General features: G+C 62.1%; 3 protein-coding genes across 3 annotated transcripts; all 3 read right to left on the bottom strand.

The window, feature by feature from the left end:
• Positions 1 to 1,771, bottom strand: LINJ.12.0050 (hypothetical protein, unknown function; the record flags this gene model as incomplete). Its single annotated transcript, XM_003392280.1, has 1 exon — positions 1 to 1,771. A coding segment is annotated over one exon (1,771 nt), but the record flags the coding sequence as incomplete, so codon positions are not given.
• Positions 1,772 to 6,140: 4,369 nt separating this feature from the next.
• On the bottom strand, positions 6,141 to 10,373 carry LINJ.12.0060 (conserved hypothetical protein; the record flags this gene model as incomplete). Its single annotated transcript, XM_003392279.1, has 1 exon — positions 6,141 to 10,373. The coding sequence occupies one exon, from the start codon at positions 10,371 to 10,373 to the stop codon at positions 6,141 to 6,143; it is 4,233 nt and encodes a 1,410-aa protein (XP_003392327.1).
• Positions 10,374 to 12,063: 1,690 nt separating this feature from the next.
• Positions 12,064 to 14,775, bottom strand: LINJ.12.0070 (hypothetical protein, unknown function; the record flags this gene model as incomplete). The annotated part of the gene is made up of 1 exon (XM_003392278.1): positions 12,064 to 14,775. The coding sequence occupies one exon, from the start codon at positions 14,773 to 14,775 to the stop codon at positions 12,064 to 12,066; it is 2,712 nt and encodes a 903-aa protein (XP_003392326.1).
• Between the last annotated feature and the right edge of the window lie 47 nt (positions 14,776 to 14,822).

Raw genomic sequence — 14,822 nt, 5'->3', positions numbered from 1 at the left:
TGCGAGGCGAGCCACCATCGACATTCCCGTCGATGCGACCACAGGAAACCGCAGGAGCGGCGCCGGGCCCGTCACTGTCGCCAAACCGCCTACCACCGGCAAGAACGCTGGTAAAGCGCCTGTGCTCAGACGTCTGCACGCGCCGCGCCGCTGTTGTACCGGAACGTCTGTCGATCTCACCATGCGTGACGTGTCTATCATCTGAGCAGTGACGTGGAGGATTGTGGCGGTGATGACGGCGGTGGCGGTGCTCTTGACGGAGGTGATGATTGTGGCCCGATTCCGGAGCACGGGCGCCATCAGCAGCAAGGTCCGCGTTGCCGGATGAGCGCGATGAGCAATCAGAGGCGGAGATGAACGAGGAGGATGTCGCCGAGGAGCATGAGGAGGAGCGGGAGGGCAACCACGACGGTGGCATCGACGATGCGGCAGAGCAGGACGAGGAAGATGGTGACGACACATCAGGTGAGTGCGAGACGGCAGTGGCTATGTCGTCCTGATCGCTGCCGTGTATCACCTCATTGTTGCCGTAGAGCGTTTTTTTCTCCACCGTGCATGAAATGGCGGCAGGATGTGCGCTGTCGTTTCCGTCAGCGTGCTCTTCCGGTGAAGGCGTCGTTGCGGCAACGGGTGGTGCAGCGCCCGGCGCCGGTGAGGCGATACTTGACCCAACGTGCTCGGCGTCGTCGCCGGCGCCGTGTAGCGGCTCGTTCGTAGCGTATGGATGGCTCATCGAGGTCGAGCTCTTGGCTGCCGGAATGAGTCTAAACCACCTGCGAGGAGGTACGCTCCGCGGGTACGCGGCGTGCAGCAGTGCAAGGGATTCCCTAATCTTGCCGCGCGCGTATAGACGGAAGGAGAGGGGGAGCAACGCCCACAGCGCCCAAAGCGAAATGGAGAGCGGGCAGAAAAGCACAGGATAGAAGAATGGGGGCGCCTGTCGCTGCGGCTCTGCGCCGGCGTCTGGGCAGAGGAAGAAGAGGAATAGGACGAAGGTGGCGCGCGCGGTATGCGGCGACAGTCCGACGGAGCCACAAGGCGGAAGGAGTGAAAGGATGCAACAAAGAAAGAGATTGGCAGCGCACGCAAGTTGTGTGTCTGAGGGACCTTTGCTATTTTTTTTTTTCGGAGGAGGGGAGGGGTGATGCGGCGAACACGTGGCACACGTGTCGTGCAGGTCGGCGAGCACTCCTGCGCTCAGCATGTTGTGTGGCGCGTGTGTATGCCGAGCAGAAGCAGCGGCACGCGCAGAGAAAAGGAGGAGGGAGAGGAGAGGGAGAGATACATGGCTCTGGCGACTCGGCAGGGAGGCAGGGCAACACTGCGGAGACCTACACTGGCAGCAGACCAGGAGGAGCGGGCGGGGGTGAACACACAAGAATGAGAGCACCATACACGATACAAGAGCGTTCATCTTTTTATTGTTGTTGCGTTGGTGCAAAGGTGGAGATGCGGCGAGAGGGATCCGGCGCATGGTACGGTGCACCGCGGCGCAGACGCCACTTAGTGATGCGCATAAGGGCTCGCCGGCACCCGAAACCATATATATGCACCTGTGTGTACATGTATGTGGGTCGAGGCGTATGTATACATGTATCGCCCTTTGTGTGTGGAGTTGTCCGTACACGCCGACAGAGAAAGGCAAAAAGGGTTGCCCGAACAGGGTGCTGACGACAGACGCAGCCTCGACAATTCTGCGCCTGGAATGATGCGAAGATGTCGAGCGTCTTGCCATAAAACTAATGCGAACGCACCGCCTCAGCGCGCTCATAAGATGTCTACTTGAAAGAGAAGAAGAGGGAGTCGTAAACGCGGCAGTGATGAGAGCGAGTCTCTGCCTTCGTGTCAAGCTCCCCAGCAGAGGTGTGGAGAGCGTCGGAAGGCATACAGCCGCCGCAACTCGCTCAATGGCAAGCACTGGCTACCCCCGGCCCGCTCCGTCTCCTCTTCTTCCCCGTCTTTTCCTCACGCATGGAGCCATGCGCCAACGGAGCTCTCAACGGCACGTTTTCCGCTGCTGTCCGTGTGCCCTGCGCGGCTAGTGGGGCTGCATCCCTTCCGAACAGATCGGCTCCGGCTCACAGCTCATATACAGAGAATGTATAGTACAGCCGTGCGCCAACGCTGGCACCTCGATGGCACCACAAATAGGAACAGAAAGGGCTTCTGCTCCGCCGAGGCCACCGGTACATCGCCTCTCTACCGCAGCCGCATCCGAAAGAAAGAGGCGCCCAGCACGCCGCCGTGCATACGCATCGCCAAGCGCCACTGCAGACACGCTCTCACTCGATTTCACCTGTAACGGCCACCGCCACCACCAACACCCCCGTCCGCCTGTATGGCGGCGCTTCCACTCATGCCGAAAGCGATGGGGTTAACGAAACCAACTGTGCGATCACCACGATAAAGAGCTCAGCCGGTGCGCGCGGAATGTCGGTGCTGATCGGAGAGGCGAGGGAGCCGCTTTCCCGCTGAGCCGGAGTTGGTCAGGCACAGAGAGCAGATAGAGGTGGGCGCGCCAGGACGAGAGACAATGCAACACGTCTGGGAGAGGGGTGCGGCCGGAGGGAGGGGGCGGGAGGCTGCTCGCCGTCGTGAGCAGAAGGTGTACGACAGCAACCGACGAAGACAATACACACACCAAAGGCGTCAAGACGGAGGCGGCATCGAAAGAGAGAGACAGAGAGAGCGGCACATGCAGGCGAGCGCAACGACAGGCTGACGCGAGAGTGCACACGGTAAGGAAGCAAGACACGTCACGATGGAGCGATAAGCTCTCGGAGAGAGAAGGCGTGGTGCGGATGAGGGCGCGAGGGGGTGGCGATGGGGATGGGGCCGTAGAACTTCATGTAGAAGAGAAGACAACATAGAGATGACGAAGACAAGAGAAGGATGGGCAAACGATCAACACGCATACACAGAGAACGAAAGAAACGAAGAGTACAGGGCAGTGTGGCCGTCACCAAACGCAAATGGCCAGGCGCTATAGCGTCTCGACAAGCACAGGGGCATGACAAGCGGGAACAAGTGAGCGCAGACGCGAAAAGGAAACACAAAATGAGCCGACAAGCAAGACGGCGGGCACGGACAGACACACGCACAGAGATTGATGCGCACAAGCCCAGGTGCTGCATGTGCCGCTTCCTTCTGTGCCCACCCGCCCCTCCCGTAGGACAGTCAACCGAGCGAGACCCTATGGGCGAACATACGTAAATCAATCGACGGCACAGCAGCCACCGCGTGCGGACGGGACAAGGAGAAAAGGAAGCCGAAACAAAACAGATAAGAAACACAACGGCTATCGCTCACAGACGTCGCCACATGCCGCGCACTTCGTCGAAAAATAGTGAACGCATCCGCTTCAGGCGCGCACCATCCGCCCGCCGCATCCTCCCTACTCACCCACCTAACAACAACAAAGAAAGATAAACAACCGCGCTTTCGCATCCCTCGTTACTACCGCCTCGGCTCATCACACAAACAACGCTGGCAGAGAGTCGTGTGCACCGTCTGCACGCCCTCGTTGGAACCAACAACACTCCCGCACGCCCTGATCATGCCTGGAAGGACGGAGAGAGACACGTGAGGGAGATGAGCTAAAGATTGTATCAGGAACAGAACGGGTACACGCACTGCTTCTTGGACGGGTTCATTCGGCTATGCAGCCTGAGCGAAACCCCAATCCACCCCCGGGCCCACTAACGCACTCATTCAGCGGCGACATGCAGTCGCAGACACACGCACTACGGCAATGCACCGGCCCTGTTGCATGAGCACCGCCTCTTCCTCCAGCCTTGTCTGCCCACGCGCCTCGGAGGTCGCCTCACAGCCACCGCACCATCCTGCCAGCCACCACCCCTGCTCGGTCCCCTCGGCGCGGCTCCGGCCACCCGGGCAGGTGGGCAGGGCGATGGCCTGGTGGGATGCGCTCGAGCGACGTTCGTGCCTTGCCCATCGGAGAGCACGCGCCGGCTCGCCCCCACCCGGCGCCACCCACGAACGGGGCGCCCACACAGGTGGCGCTACTGCGCACTGACGAGCCGGCCGCCAACGTCGCGAGGGCCTGGCGCTGAACCCCGGATACCACAGAGATCTGTGGCCCCCCTTCCTCGTCATCCCTAGTAGAGACGCTTTCCGCGCCAGCGCGTCCGCTGCGCCTCGAACACGTCAACAAACAGACGCGTGCACAACCACAGCTCACCGGCCTCCGTGGCACCACGGCTTCATCGTGGTCGTCTACAACGAAGCGTCCTGCCGTCGGATCGGGCACAGCGTCTGCCGAGCTCTTCCCCTTTCCCCCTTCGCATGCCTGCTGCGCCCACGGTCGCGCTCGAGGGCAGCAGCCGTGGCGTCTGTCGTGCGGGCACGAGGGGGTAGTCTGCGTGCAGGCGCCGCATCAGCTCCGGGAGGAAGCGGGCCAGCCTCAGGTCAGGGCTCTCGCAGGCCATGCGCACACCGCCTGCATGCCACGTTCCGCCCAAAACCACCTCAAGCCGCGGCATTCCACAGTACGGTGCGGGCGCCCTTCACAGTGCGGAGTCTGGAGCACTCGGCCGTGTCACTCGGGCTGCCCTCGTCATGCCGCCGGCGTCAGCGCCCCATCCGCGCAGCCAGGTCGCACGTAGGGGATGCCGCTTGCTTCGCACACACGCACTGTGGGGCTCATCCGTGTAGACCCCGTCGCGCCTCCTTGCGATGCGATGCGCCGTGCCAGCGGTGCCGGGCACCGCCCGCGCGCACCGCTCGCACTACCGCATCCTCGGCTCGTTGCGGTGTCGCGCGCCAAGCACGGTGTGCTGCCTCCTGGGGGGAAGGGGGAGGGGGCGCCCACACACCCACGAAGCGCTCCCGTGTGCAGTGCTCTGCCTTCCAGAGGGCGGACGGTAGTGTGGCGCCTATGAAATCGTCGGCTGTGGAGGGCTTCGGGAATGTGCGGTCATCAGCACAGAGGGCGTGGCGCAGTCCGTGTGCCTTGCCGAGCACCACACTCAGCGGCCCCACTCCACGTGATGAAAGGGGAAGGCCGCCTCGGAAGCAGCCTTCTCGAGGCCAGCACGGGCGCCACCATCGCAAGACGCGTTCATGGTCCAGCGAGTTAGGCGAAGGTCTACGCTGAGCCTCCTCGGTGCCGTGATGGCAGCGCCGTCATCTGCCCAGTCACACGCGCACGCGTAGCGTCCACAAACGCTGCTCCAGTCACGGTGCCCGTCTGGTGTCGGACTGTGGTTGTCCTTTCCGAGCTGCGGAATGAGCGCGCAGTGGAGATGTCCTTGATTTCGCAAGAGTGGTAGGATGGTTGCATCGAGATGCAACAAGTCGATCGATGGGGGCCCCTCTCACGTGGGTCGCCCCATGAGTGGGCTGTGATGCGGCACGGATCGAAGGACATGCAGTTGCCATGAAACACGGCGAGCGACAGCGTGAAAGCTCACTCTGTTCAGAATGGCGAGTCGATGCGCAGCTGCGCGGGCGGCATTTCCTTCAAGCACAGCCGGGGAAGTCCTTGTACGTTAGAAGAATGCCAACGTGGCCTAAGCGCGGTGAGTCTGTAGGGCGCATGGTCGGGGAGGGATGTGTAGTTTTTTTTTTTGCTGTGTCCTTGCAGTGCAGTTGGGAAGCGGTGGTGTTGGTGGTGGTGAGCGGACGGCACCTCCGCTCCGCACTAGAGAGAAGGGATGGAGAAGACACGCGCGACTTTTCATGACTCACTGTTCGTTTCGGTGCACCCGTCATAACACAAACGCCGTCCGACCCATCCACATCGGCCACACAGCGGCAGAGACTCGAAAATGGTGTTCATGTTTTTGTGCCGTTGGCGTGTCCTGCACTGCAGGTAGGAGAGCAAAAAAGGGTAGCGAAGGTGGTCGCACTTCCATCCCTTTTCCCATCTGCGAGACGTGGTGATCGGATGAATGGCGTACCGCCTCACGCTCATGCGCATCTCTTTGGTCAACGAAGACGGCTGCCCTTCCTGTCGTCGTCGTTGCTGCATGTAAGACAGAGTCGCCACACCAACCGAAACAAGAAAACAGCAACATGTGCCAGTCCACGTGCGCAGCCAACACTGTATGGGCCCCACGAACGCACATTAGCGGCGATGAAGACCCGCTTCCGACTGGGCTCCCCCGAATGCTGACTTGTCACACAGACAGCTTTGGGAGCGTCGCAAGCGGTGCCTCCTCGGCGTCCTCTTCCTCATCCTCACGGTAGCGTTTGCGGAGTGCCTCACCGAAGCTGTCGCTGCGCACCACCGGGGCCGTTTCGCCGTGTCCGACATCGAGCAGTGACTGCACCGATATAGGTGCCTCCGCCGCTGCGGACGTGGCGCTGGTGTGGGAGCCCATCAGAAACTCACAGCTGGGGGTGCCAGCGAAAGATTTCCGCGGCTCCTCAAGAAACGGATCGAAAGCGCCGCTGCTGAGACGGGGCGTGTCGCTCGCCACCAGAGTGGCGCTCGTGGTCGGCAGCTCGCGTGCGACAAACGCGGGAGAGGACGTCGAGGCGGCTGCACGGTGCACGTCAGGCTTGCACGTGGTGGCAGACACGGAAGGTGTCACGGCACTGCCGCCAGTGCTGGCAGTGGGCACAGGGCTTGCCCCGTGGATCGGTGAGGATGGAGTGCGCGCAGCACTCACACGCGATCCTGTCGGCGTGGTGTCATCCGCGAAGACACACTTGGCGGCGTCGCTCTCCTGAACAACAGAAACGGCGGTCGTCCTTGTCGTCGCAACGCGGGTGCGCGGCGGGGTGTGCAGCTGCGACGAGCCCAAGAGTGTGGCGGCCCCCGTGGCGGTTGCCGTCGAGGAGTGGGGCTTAGAGGTGGGAAGCGCCGCCTGCAGCTGGGACTGATGCTGATGGTGCGACTGCTGGGGGTTCGACAGCGACGTATGCCGCACCTGGTCAGCGGCCTTGACGGGCGTCACAGAGGTCTTGGCAAATGGATTGGCAAGCTTGCGCGAAAGAGCGGGTGCGCTGCTCCCTGTCGTTGGCAGAGTGCTCGTCGTCGTGCTCTGTGAGCTCAGCGACGCAGGCGGTGAGAGGGCAACTTCCTTCGCAAATGAGATGTGACGCCGCGCTTGTGAAGGCAAGGCGTTGGGGTCCGCCGTCGTCGCCGTAGACACCGCGGATGGTGACGTTGCGGTGAGGCTCGATGCCGTCGTTGAGGTTGGTCCGCGAAGGGGGCTCGTGCGGTTTTCAGTCTTCATTTCCTTCGACTCTTCATCCTCCACCTCGACAGCGATGGGCGTCGGTGGCGCAGCCGCAGCACTGTCGGCAGGTTTCGCCCTCTTGTCCTGCGGCAAAATCTGTCCGAGCAGCTTGTGCAGCAGCTCGTCCTTCTTCTTGTCAGACGCGAGCTTCTCCTTTGCTGGCAGTCCGCACTTCCGCTTCTGCTTCGTCGCCATGCGCATCTCATACAGCGCCAGCAGCTTCGGGACCAGCTTCACGTGCCCGTTTGCGTTGGCGAGCTGCGCACACTTCACGACGCGGTCGTGAATCTCCATGAGCATGGCCAGCTCCATCGCCCGTGTTGTTTGCTGGCTCTTGAGCGCGCTGTCAAAGAACTGGAGCAGGTGGTGGTCGTGCACTTCGTCGTACTTGGCGATGTTTGCGCTGTAGAAGGTACTGTGCCGCTTGAGCTCGTCGCAGCGCAGCTGCTGGCGCAGCAGCTTGTCCCACCGCTCCAGGCCGTCCTCGCCCATCGTGCGAGTCAAGGGAAGAAAGAGCGGCACGAGCTCTGTGCTCAGCCCGCTCGCCGCCGCCGCCGGGTACGACGGGTCGTCGCGAGAGTAACGATACGCTAGCAGCGCGCTCTCGCTGACGCCGTACACCCAGAGCGCGTACGACTGATCCACCAGCGTGCGCGGGTCGTACACCGGGACCCACGAGCCACCCCAGTCCTCGGTGAACTGGCGCACCACACCGGCTGTGTCCACAATGTGTAGCAGGCCGTCCTCTGACCATCCAAGCCACTGCAGCTGATGCGTCGAGCCATCCGGCAGCTCCGTGAGCGGTACCGTGCGCGGCGGCAGCGCCGACGTGCGTGCGCCGACATCGATCACCTCCATCTGCAGCTCGCCGGTACCAGTGAGGCTGATGATGACCAATGGGTCGAAATCAGCCTTGAAACTGCTCATCAGCTTACGCGACGAGGTGCCGACCATCGTGACGATGCGCTGGGACTTGCTGAGCACCGCCAGCTCCAGTCCCGAGAGGGAGAAGATGCGCAGGTAGTGGCTCGTCGCGACTGCGACATAGCGGATACCAGCAGCCATGCACCGCACCGTCTCGCCTGGCAGCAGCGCCACACGCCACTCCGACTGCGCACCAAGGGGCGTAAAGGCGTGGTAGAGGACGGAGAGCCGTGGCGCCTCGTCCACGCTGCCCTGCGCCTCAGTCGGATCAGCCGGTAAAACGATGAAGGCGGCACCGACGGGACTCAGCGTCCCCATCAGGACGGTGCCCCGGAGCTGCAAGCGCACGGCAGGATGCGAAATGTCGTGGAAGTGGACCGTGGTGGCGTCGCGGCTGCAATGGATGTACCCAACAGAGTTGTAGGCCAGATAGCAGTTGCCCTCTTCCCCAGCTGGGGTGGCGCCGACTTGGAAGGAGTAGTCCTGCACCGCCGGCACGCGGCCGACCGGCAGCGTCGAGTCCCCACCGCGGCCCGAAGAGACGTTTGCCAAGTCGCCGTTTTCGTCGGTGTGGCCCTCCATGGAGAGGTCGTCGCCGAAGTGGTCCTCCTCGTCGTATGGAGCACAAGCCTGGTCTCGTGCCCTCCTCACGTTATCGTCGCCGGGCCCGTCCTCTTCGTCGTCGCTGGGGGTCCCTTCCTCAGCCTCGTCGTCGAGAAAACGGCTGCGGCCGCGCTGCCGTTCCACCTCGCGCTTGGCATGTTCCAGCGCTACCTCCTCATCATCGCGCCAGCGAGACGGTCGCTCACTTTCGCGGCCATGCAGAGAGGCCCCGTCGCGCTGCAGGTCTACCACGATCTTCTCAAAGTCCTCTGGGGCGGCGCCGCTGTCCGAAGACGCAATGGACGAGGACGCCGACGAGGAGGAGTCGACGGAAGCCGTGCCGTCATTGCTGCCGTCGTCGATGAAGTCATCGTCACTCTTCTCCGTCTGCGCAACGCCACATCCGCTCTTATCTGCACGGCATGCGCGGCGTTCGTGACGCATGCTCCGATTGTCCACTTTTCCCTTATCCTCCTGCTCTGCGATTCCCTCTGCATCTTCATCAGCGTTGCCCGCCATCGATGCAGTCGATGAACCGGTTGCCGTGCCTGAACTCCACGCCTTTGGCGACGCTCGACGCAGCAGCGAAATGCGTCCGTCGGTGAGCCCAACAGCGACGTCTCCGTTCACTGGATTCACCTGTACATCGGTGACCACAGCTGTGCTGCCTCTGTCTTCGCCTTCAGCTGCCGCAACCACGACGGCTCCACTACTCGGGGTTGAGAAAGACGAGGTGTTGTAGCGCTCCGACATATGGCGCGACATGGCCAACGTCTTGCTGTGTACTTTCCCCACAAAGAGCCCATCGCGCGTCGCCAGCAGGCATGCCACCTGCGTCTTTGTGATTGGATAGACAAGCGCGCCGTGTAGATCAGTAAAGTGCCGATCATGCAGCCCCCCAATGGCACGCATGCGCGGCGCAGAGAGGCTGCTGTTGCTGTCACAGTCCTCCAGCGCGTAGACCTGCACCTCTGTGGATGTAGGTACCATCAGCATCAGCCCGCTGATAGCGGTGCGGCACCATGACATCCGGTACATCGCAGTGTCCTCTTTCTTCGCGATGGGGGAAAGGACAGAGCGAAAAACAAACTGAGTCTTCGGTGTAGCGCCCGCCTCTGCCGGTGTTGTGGCGTGCGTCGGCACCACGCCGAGCTCCCCAGACGCGCTGGCCATGGCGATATACCGTCCACACGGCGAAACAGCCAGCGACACAAGCGGGAAGGGCACCACCAACGGAATAGTGCGAATCTGAAACTTGTCCTGCGACATGTCCAGGCAGCGCAGCGAGTCTCCCGCGATGTATAGCCGTCGCCGCTCGATGTCCATATGCATGCAACGCACTTCACCTGTGACCTGACATATCACGCGAGAGACAAGCTTGGTGCTGTCGGCGATGCTCTCGTGAAACAGTATGCGACCGTCACGACCGCAGCTGAGCGCCAGCTCGAGCGCGTCGACAAGCGCAACATCGGTGACAGCCCCGTCATGGCATCTGAAAGACCATAGCGCCGCCGCCGTGGGCCAGTGCTTCGTCGAGTAGAGCGAAACAACCCCATCCGCGCCGCCCGTGAGTAGGTGCTGCCCACCAATACTGACACGGGTTGCGCCGTGCGCGTGAGCGTCGCGAAGCGCCAACATGACGAGCACGAGAGAGAGAGAGAGTGAGAGCTGCAGGTGTGAGGCGACTTTGCCGCCAAAGGGGGCGGACGAAGAGGTGACGGCGACAGCCGAAGTGATCGCAGCGCTCGAGATAATCCGAAAGGCCACAGCAGTTCTTGCAGCCTGCGCGACGCGCGTCTGCGGTGCGAAAGGAGAGACGCTCGACGATGCGGATGGCGTTGGGCTACTGCAAGAAAGGCACACGGGAGCTGCGGTGTGCGGGGGTGAGCGTAAGTCCGCACACACGAAGAAGGAAGCAAGAGCGGCAAGCCAGCAAATGTTTGCAGAAGAAAGGGGCGACGCGCCCTCTCGTGCTCCAGCCCTTCTTGTTCTTACTGTTAGCTATCTATGAAAGAAATGGTGTGTCCACAACCGATGTGCGGAGCGCTACGTGGTGGTTGTGGAGGGGAAGGGGGAGGGGCAATGAAGCGGCACGGCGTCTTGGAAGATGTGTTTAGACGGAGAGAGAGCGTCGAGGTTTGCTGTTCCTGTATTGAAAAGTTCGCTTGTGCGTAGCATGCGAGTGTCTGTGAGCGCTCTCCAGCTTGCACAGTTTGTTAAGGCCCAGCCGTCCGCTACTTCGATGTCGTTGCACCGTGTGTACGCTCTGCGAATTCTATGAGTACGAGAAAGAGTAAAAACGCCACGCGCACAAGGCCGTGCGCCACTGCTTGGGTGGGCACCAACAACGAGTTAGTGTGCGTCGGCGTGTGATGTGGTGATGGTGTGTGTGGTCTGCTCTGCACAGGCCGCTGTGGCGGGAACCGGAACAGTGTGAATGAGACGTGAGCAGGTGCAGGGTCACTGTCCGAGTTTTGTGAGTTGCCGGTGGATGAAAAATAGCGAAAAGGTGAAAGCGGTGGCTGAAGGAGGATGGTGCACGAGAGCCAGCGCGATGGGGTAGCGCTGTATTACGTATGTGGACATCGAAAGGCGTCCGCATGCGTGCGCCTGTGCGTGTGCCTCTGCATGTGTCGGCAAGCACGACTCACAGTGCTCTGTACTTGCCCCGCACCGACACATGTGCGCAGCATCATGCCTGCGGTGATGCGCTTGGTCAACGATATGCGCCGAGGCAACGGCAAGGCAATCGGACATGACGAAGTCAGCGGTCGATAGATAAAACCGATGGCAGACGAGGCTACAGATCCATACATACACGCGCCTAGAATGGCCCGCGCCTTTCTGTAAAACGCTTCACACATACATGCCTCATAGAGGCGGGCACACACTCACAGAGAGAGACAGACCGAGTAAGCCAAGAGCAGCAACATAACAGCGCACTCGCGGCAGAGGGGGAGGAAGAGAGGTGAGAGGAGGAGAGACGGAGAAGAAGGGCAGGGGGACGATGCGGGAGCGAGATAGACAGTAGGCGGGTGCTAAAAAAAGGGTGAGCGAAACGCACTGAGAAGCACGACCACCCGTGAGACGCGCACACGAAGGTGCGTACACACGCATATCAGAAAGGGGAAAACGCAAACACACAAAGAGCGACGCGTCACCGCAACAGTAGCACATAAAGAGAGAGAGAGAGACGGAGGAAGGGAAGCAGGAAAGGGTGGCCAATCTCTCTTCAGGTGTGCGTTCTCTCAGTGAAGTGAGCAACCGCTGTGAGGGTGTGGGGGCGTTCAGGGGCAGGCGCCTCTCTGCTGAATTCCATCCTCGCACCTTAGTTCGTCGCACGTTGTCGAGCCCGTTGCAGGGCAGCTCGCACACGGTCTAGCGTCGTCGTGGCATCTTCCCCGCTGTCATCGCTGTTGGATGAGACGGATGAAGCCGACTCGGCCAAGGGATTTTCAGGCGCGCCGGAGCGGTTTCTTATGGCGACTGTAAGCAAAGACGAGGGAGGGGATGCGGCTGGAAGAGAGGGCGACGTTGTGATGAGCACTGCCTCCGTCGCCGCTCGGTGTCCTGCATTCAGCGCCGCTGCGGCGTGAGAGGGCTGCGTCGAGCCAACAGCAGGACCAGCCGCCACAGCGGACTCTTGCATTTGGCGAAGTTGCTGCACAACCTGCGCGTACTGGTGGCGCATTTCGGCGAGCTCTGCGCGAAGCCGCCGAACTTCGTCGTTCCGTGAGGGTGCCAGAGGCTGCGGGTCTGAGGAGTCACCGGCTTCCTCCAGAGATGCGGTTGCCCCGAAGTCTACCGACGTCGTGCCTCTCTCGGCGCCACGACGACCTTCTTCTCCGGCTGCCTTCAGTGTACTGTGTGCACCTGCCTCGTCGGATATAACCGCTGTAGTGGTGGGCGGAGGGATGCCCCCTGCTGGCGGTGCGCCCGCCTCGGACCGCGAGAGCGCTGGTGACACAACACTTCTCGACTGTGTCACGAGCGACGTGGGCAACGGGAACGTCGCGGGGGGCGCGAGAGCTCCCGCTGTCGAGTCCATCTCCGCCTCAGTCGCCGCTGAAGTGTTCACAGCGGCGGCGGCGGCTTTGGTGCCCCCTTTTCGGGGCGGCACATCCACGCGCAAGGTTTCATACGCGTATATTGCGCCCGGAGGCTCCGCCGAAGCACTTGACGGCCTGTCGCCTTCACTCAGATTATCTACTTTTGTGGTCACGTCGGTGGACAGAGATGTTGGCGCGCTCGGCGGTGCCGCAGGCATGTCATCCCCTGCGGTGTTCTGCCGCACGCGTCGTGCAGCGTCAGCGTCAAGTGCCGTTTGGGCTGCGTGGTCGTCGAGGCGTATCTCGGCTACGCTCGCGAGCAAGGAGCGCGGCGACACCTCCGCTGAGGTCGACGAGACCGACGCCGCCGTCGTCAAAGCCGCGCCCTCGCTCTCGAAAGGGCCATTCAGGTTATACTGGTGTGCAGCGTCGCCGCACCGCTCGCCGCCGCCGACCTTCGCGGCATAAGGGGAATTTGATGAGGAGTTGCAGTAGAGGCGGCGAGGAAGGGAGACCGGTGTCGTGCAGACCTCGGAAGTGGTTGGGTCGTTGTCCGTCTGTGTGCTGACCGTCACCAGTAGGCGACGAGCACTGACGGGTGCGCCGCCGGTAGCCGAGGACATGTAGCCGGCGCCGTCGAACGAGGACGCGACCGAGGCCGCCAGCGTGCTTGTTGCCGGGCTTGGGGGCCCGGAGCAGCGGCGCGGCGTCGTGCGCCGCCTACGCGGCGGCGCATACGCATCACTGTTGTTCAGCGGCGTGGCACTCCGGCTGCCCGACTGAGACAGGGGCAAGTCCACCCATACGGCCGCCATCATATTCGAGGCGATCCCAACGTGCGATGGCGGCAAGGGAACCGATGGGCGCACCGATGACGAAGCAGAGTGCACCGAGGAGGCGATGGAGGCAGTTCGCTCATGCTGGCGCTCGCCGGTGAGCGAGGTGCGCGGCGCACCGATTGCTGCGTTAGCAGCGGTGATAGGAGACGCAGCACGACTGGCAGAAAACGGAGGCGCTTCGTAGCCGGAAGCTGACACAGGCGGGACCCCGGAAGTGAAGGAGAAGGAGCGGCGCAGCGTGCCACACTGTACATGCCTCGTGGAACAGCCGACGCTGCGCGACGGCTGCAGCTGTACGCTCCCATCCATAGTGGTGAGGGCTAAGAGGCCGCCGCTGCCGCCGCTGCCTTTGCCTTTGAAAAGCGACTTCGAGGAGCGCGGGACACCACCAGTGGTGTGCGTGATGAGGACGTTAGAATCAAGGTTCTGCGCCGACGACGATCGGCGCGGGTGAGGGGGTGGGAGTGGTGTCGGAGATGCGATAAGCGTGCCCGAGACAGTGGCCATGAAAGGCGAGATGGTCGAGAGTCGCTGAGTTGCTGCAGCCTGCGGTGTCGCTGCCAGATCCCGGCAAGCCGGATCAACCCCAGCAGCGGGTTGTTGGCGTTGCAGCGAGAGCTGAGGGCTCTGTGGTGCGCAGCAGTAAGGATGCACGTCGCATGTAGCGGTGGGAACGGTCCCCACTGTGGCTTTGGCGGCAGTCGCACAGGAGCGCCACCACGCAACGTCCTGTGTGCGAGGCGAGCCACCATCGACATTCCCGTCGATGCGACCACAGGAAACCGCAGGAGCGGCGCCGGGCCCGTCACTGTCGCCAAACCGCCTACCACCGGCAAGAACGCTGGTAAAGCGCCTGTGCTCAGACGTCTGCACGCGCCGCGCCGCTGTTGTACCGGAACGTCTGTCGATCTCACCATGCGTGACGTGTCTATCATCTGAGCAGTGACGTGGAGGATTGTGGCGGTGATGACGGCGGTGGCGGTGCTCTTGACGGAGGTGATGATTGTGGCCCGATTCCGGAGCACGGGCGCCATCAGCAGCAAGGTCCGCGTTGCCGGATGAGCGCGATGAGCAATCAGAGGCGGAGATGAACGAGGAGGATGTCGCCGAGGAGCATGAGGAGGAGCGGGAGGGCAACCACGACGGTGGCATCGACGATGCGGCAGAGCAGGACGAGGAAGATGGGACGACACATCAGG

This window comes from Leishmania infantum, chromosome 12, assembly GCF_000002875.2.
Source record: "Leishmania infantum JPCM5 genome chromosome 12".
In the NCBI taxonomy this organism is placed as follows: Eukaryota; Euglenozoa; class Kinetoplastea; order Trypanosomatida; family Trypanosomatidae; genus Leishmania; species Leishmania infantum.
This window is presented reverse-complemented; position numbering and strand designations above follow the sequence as displayed.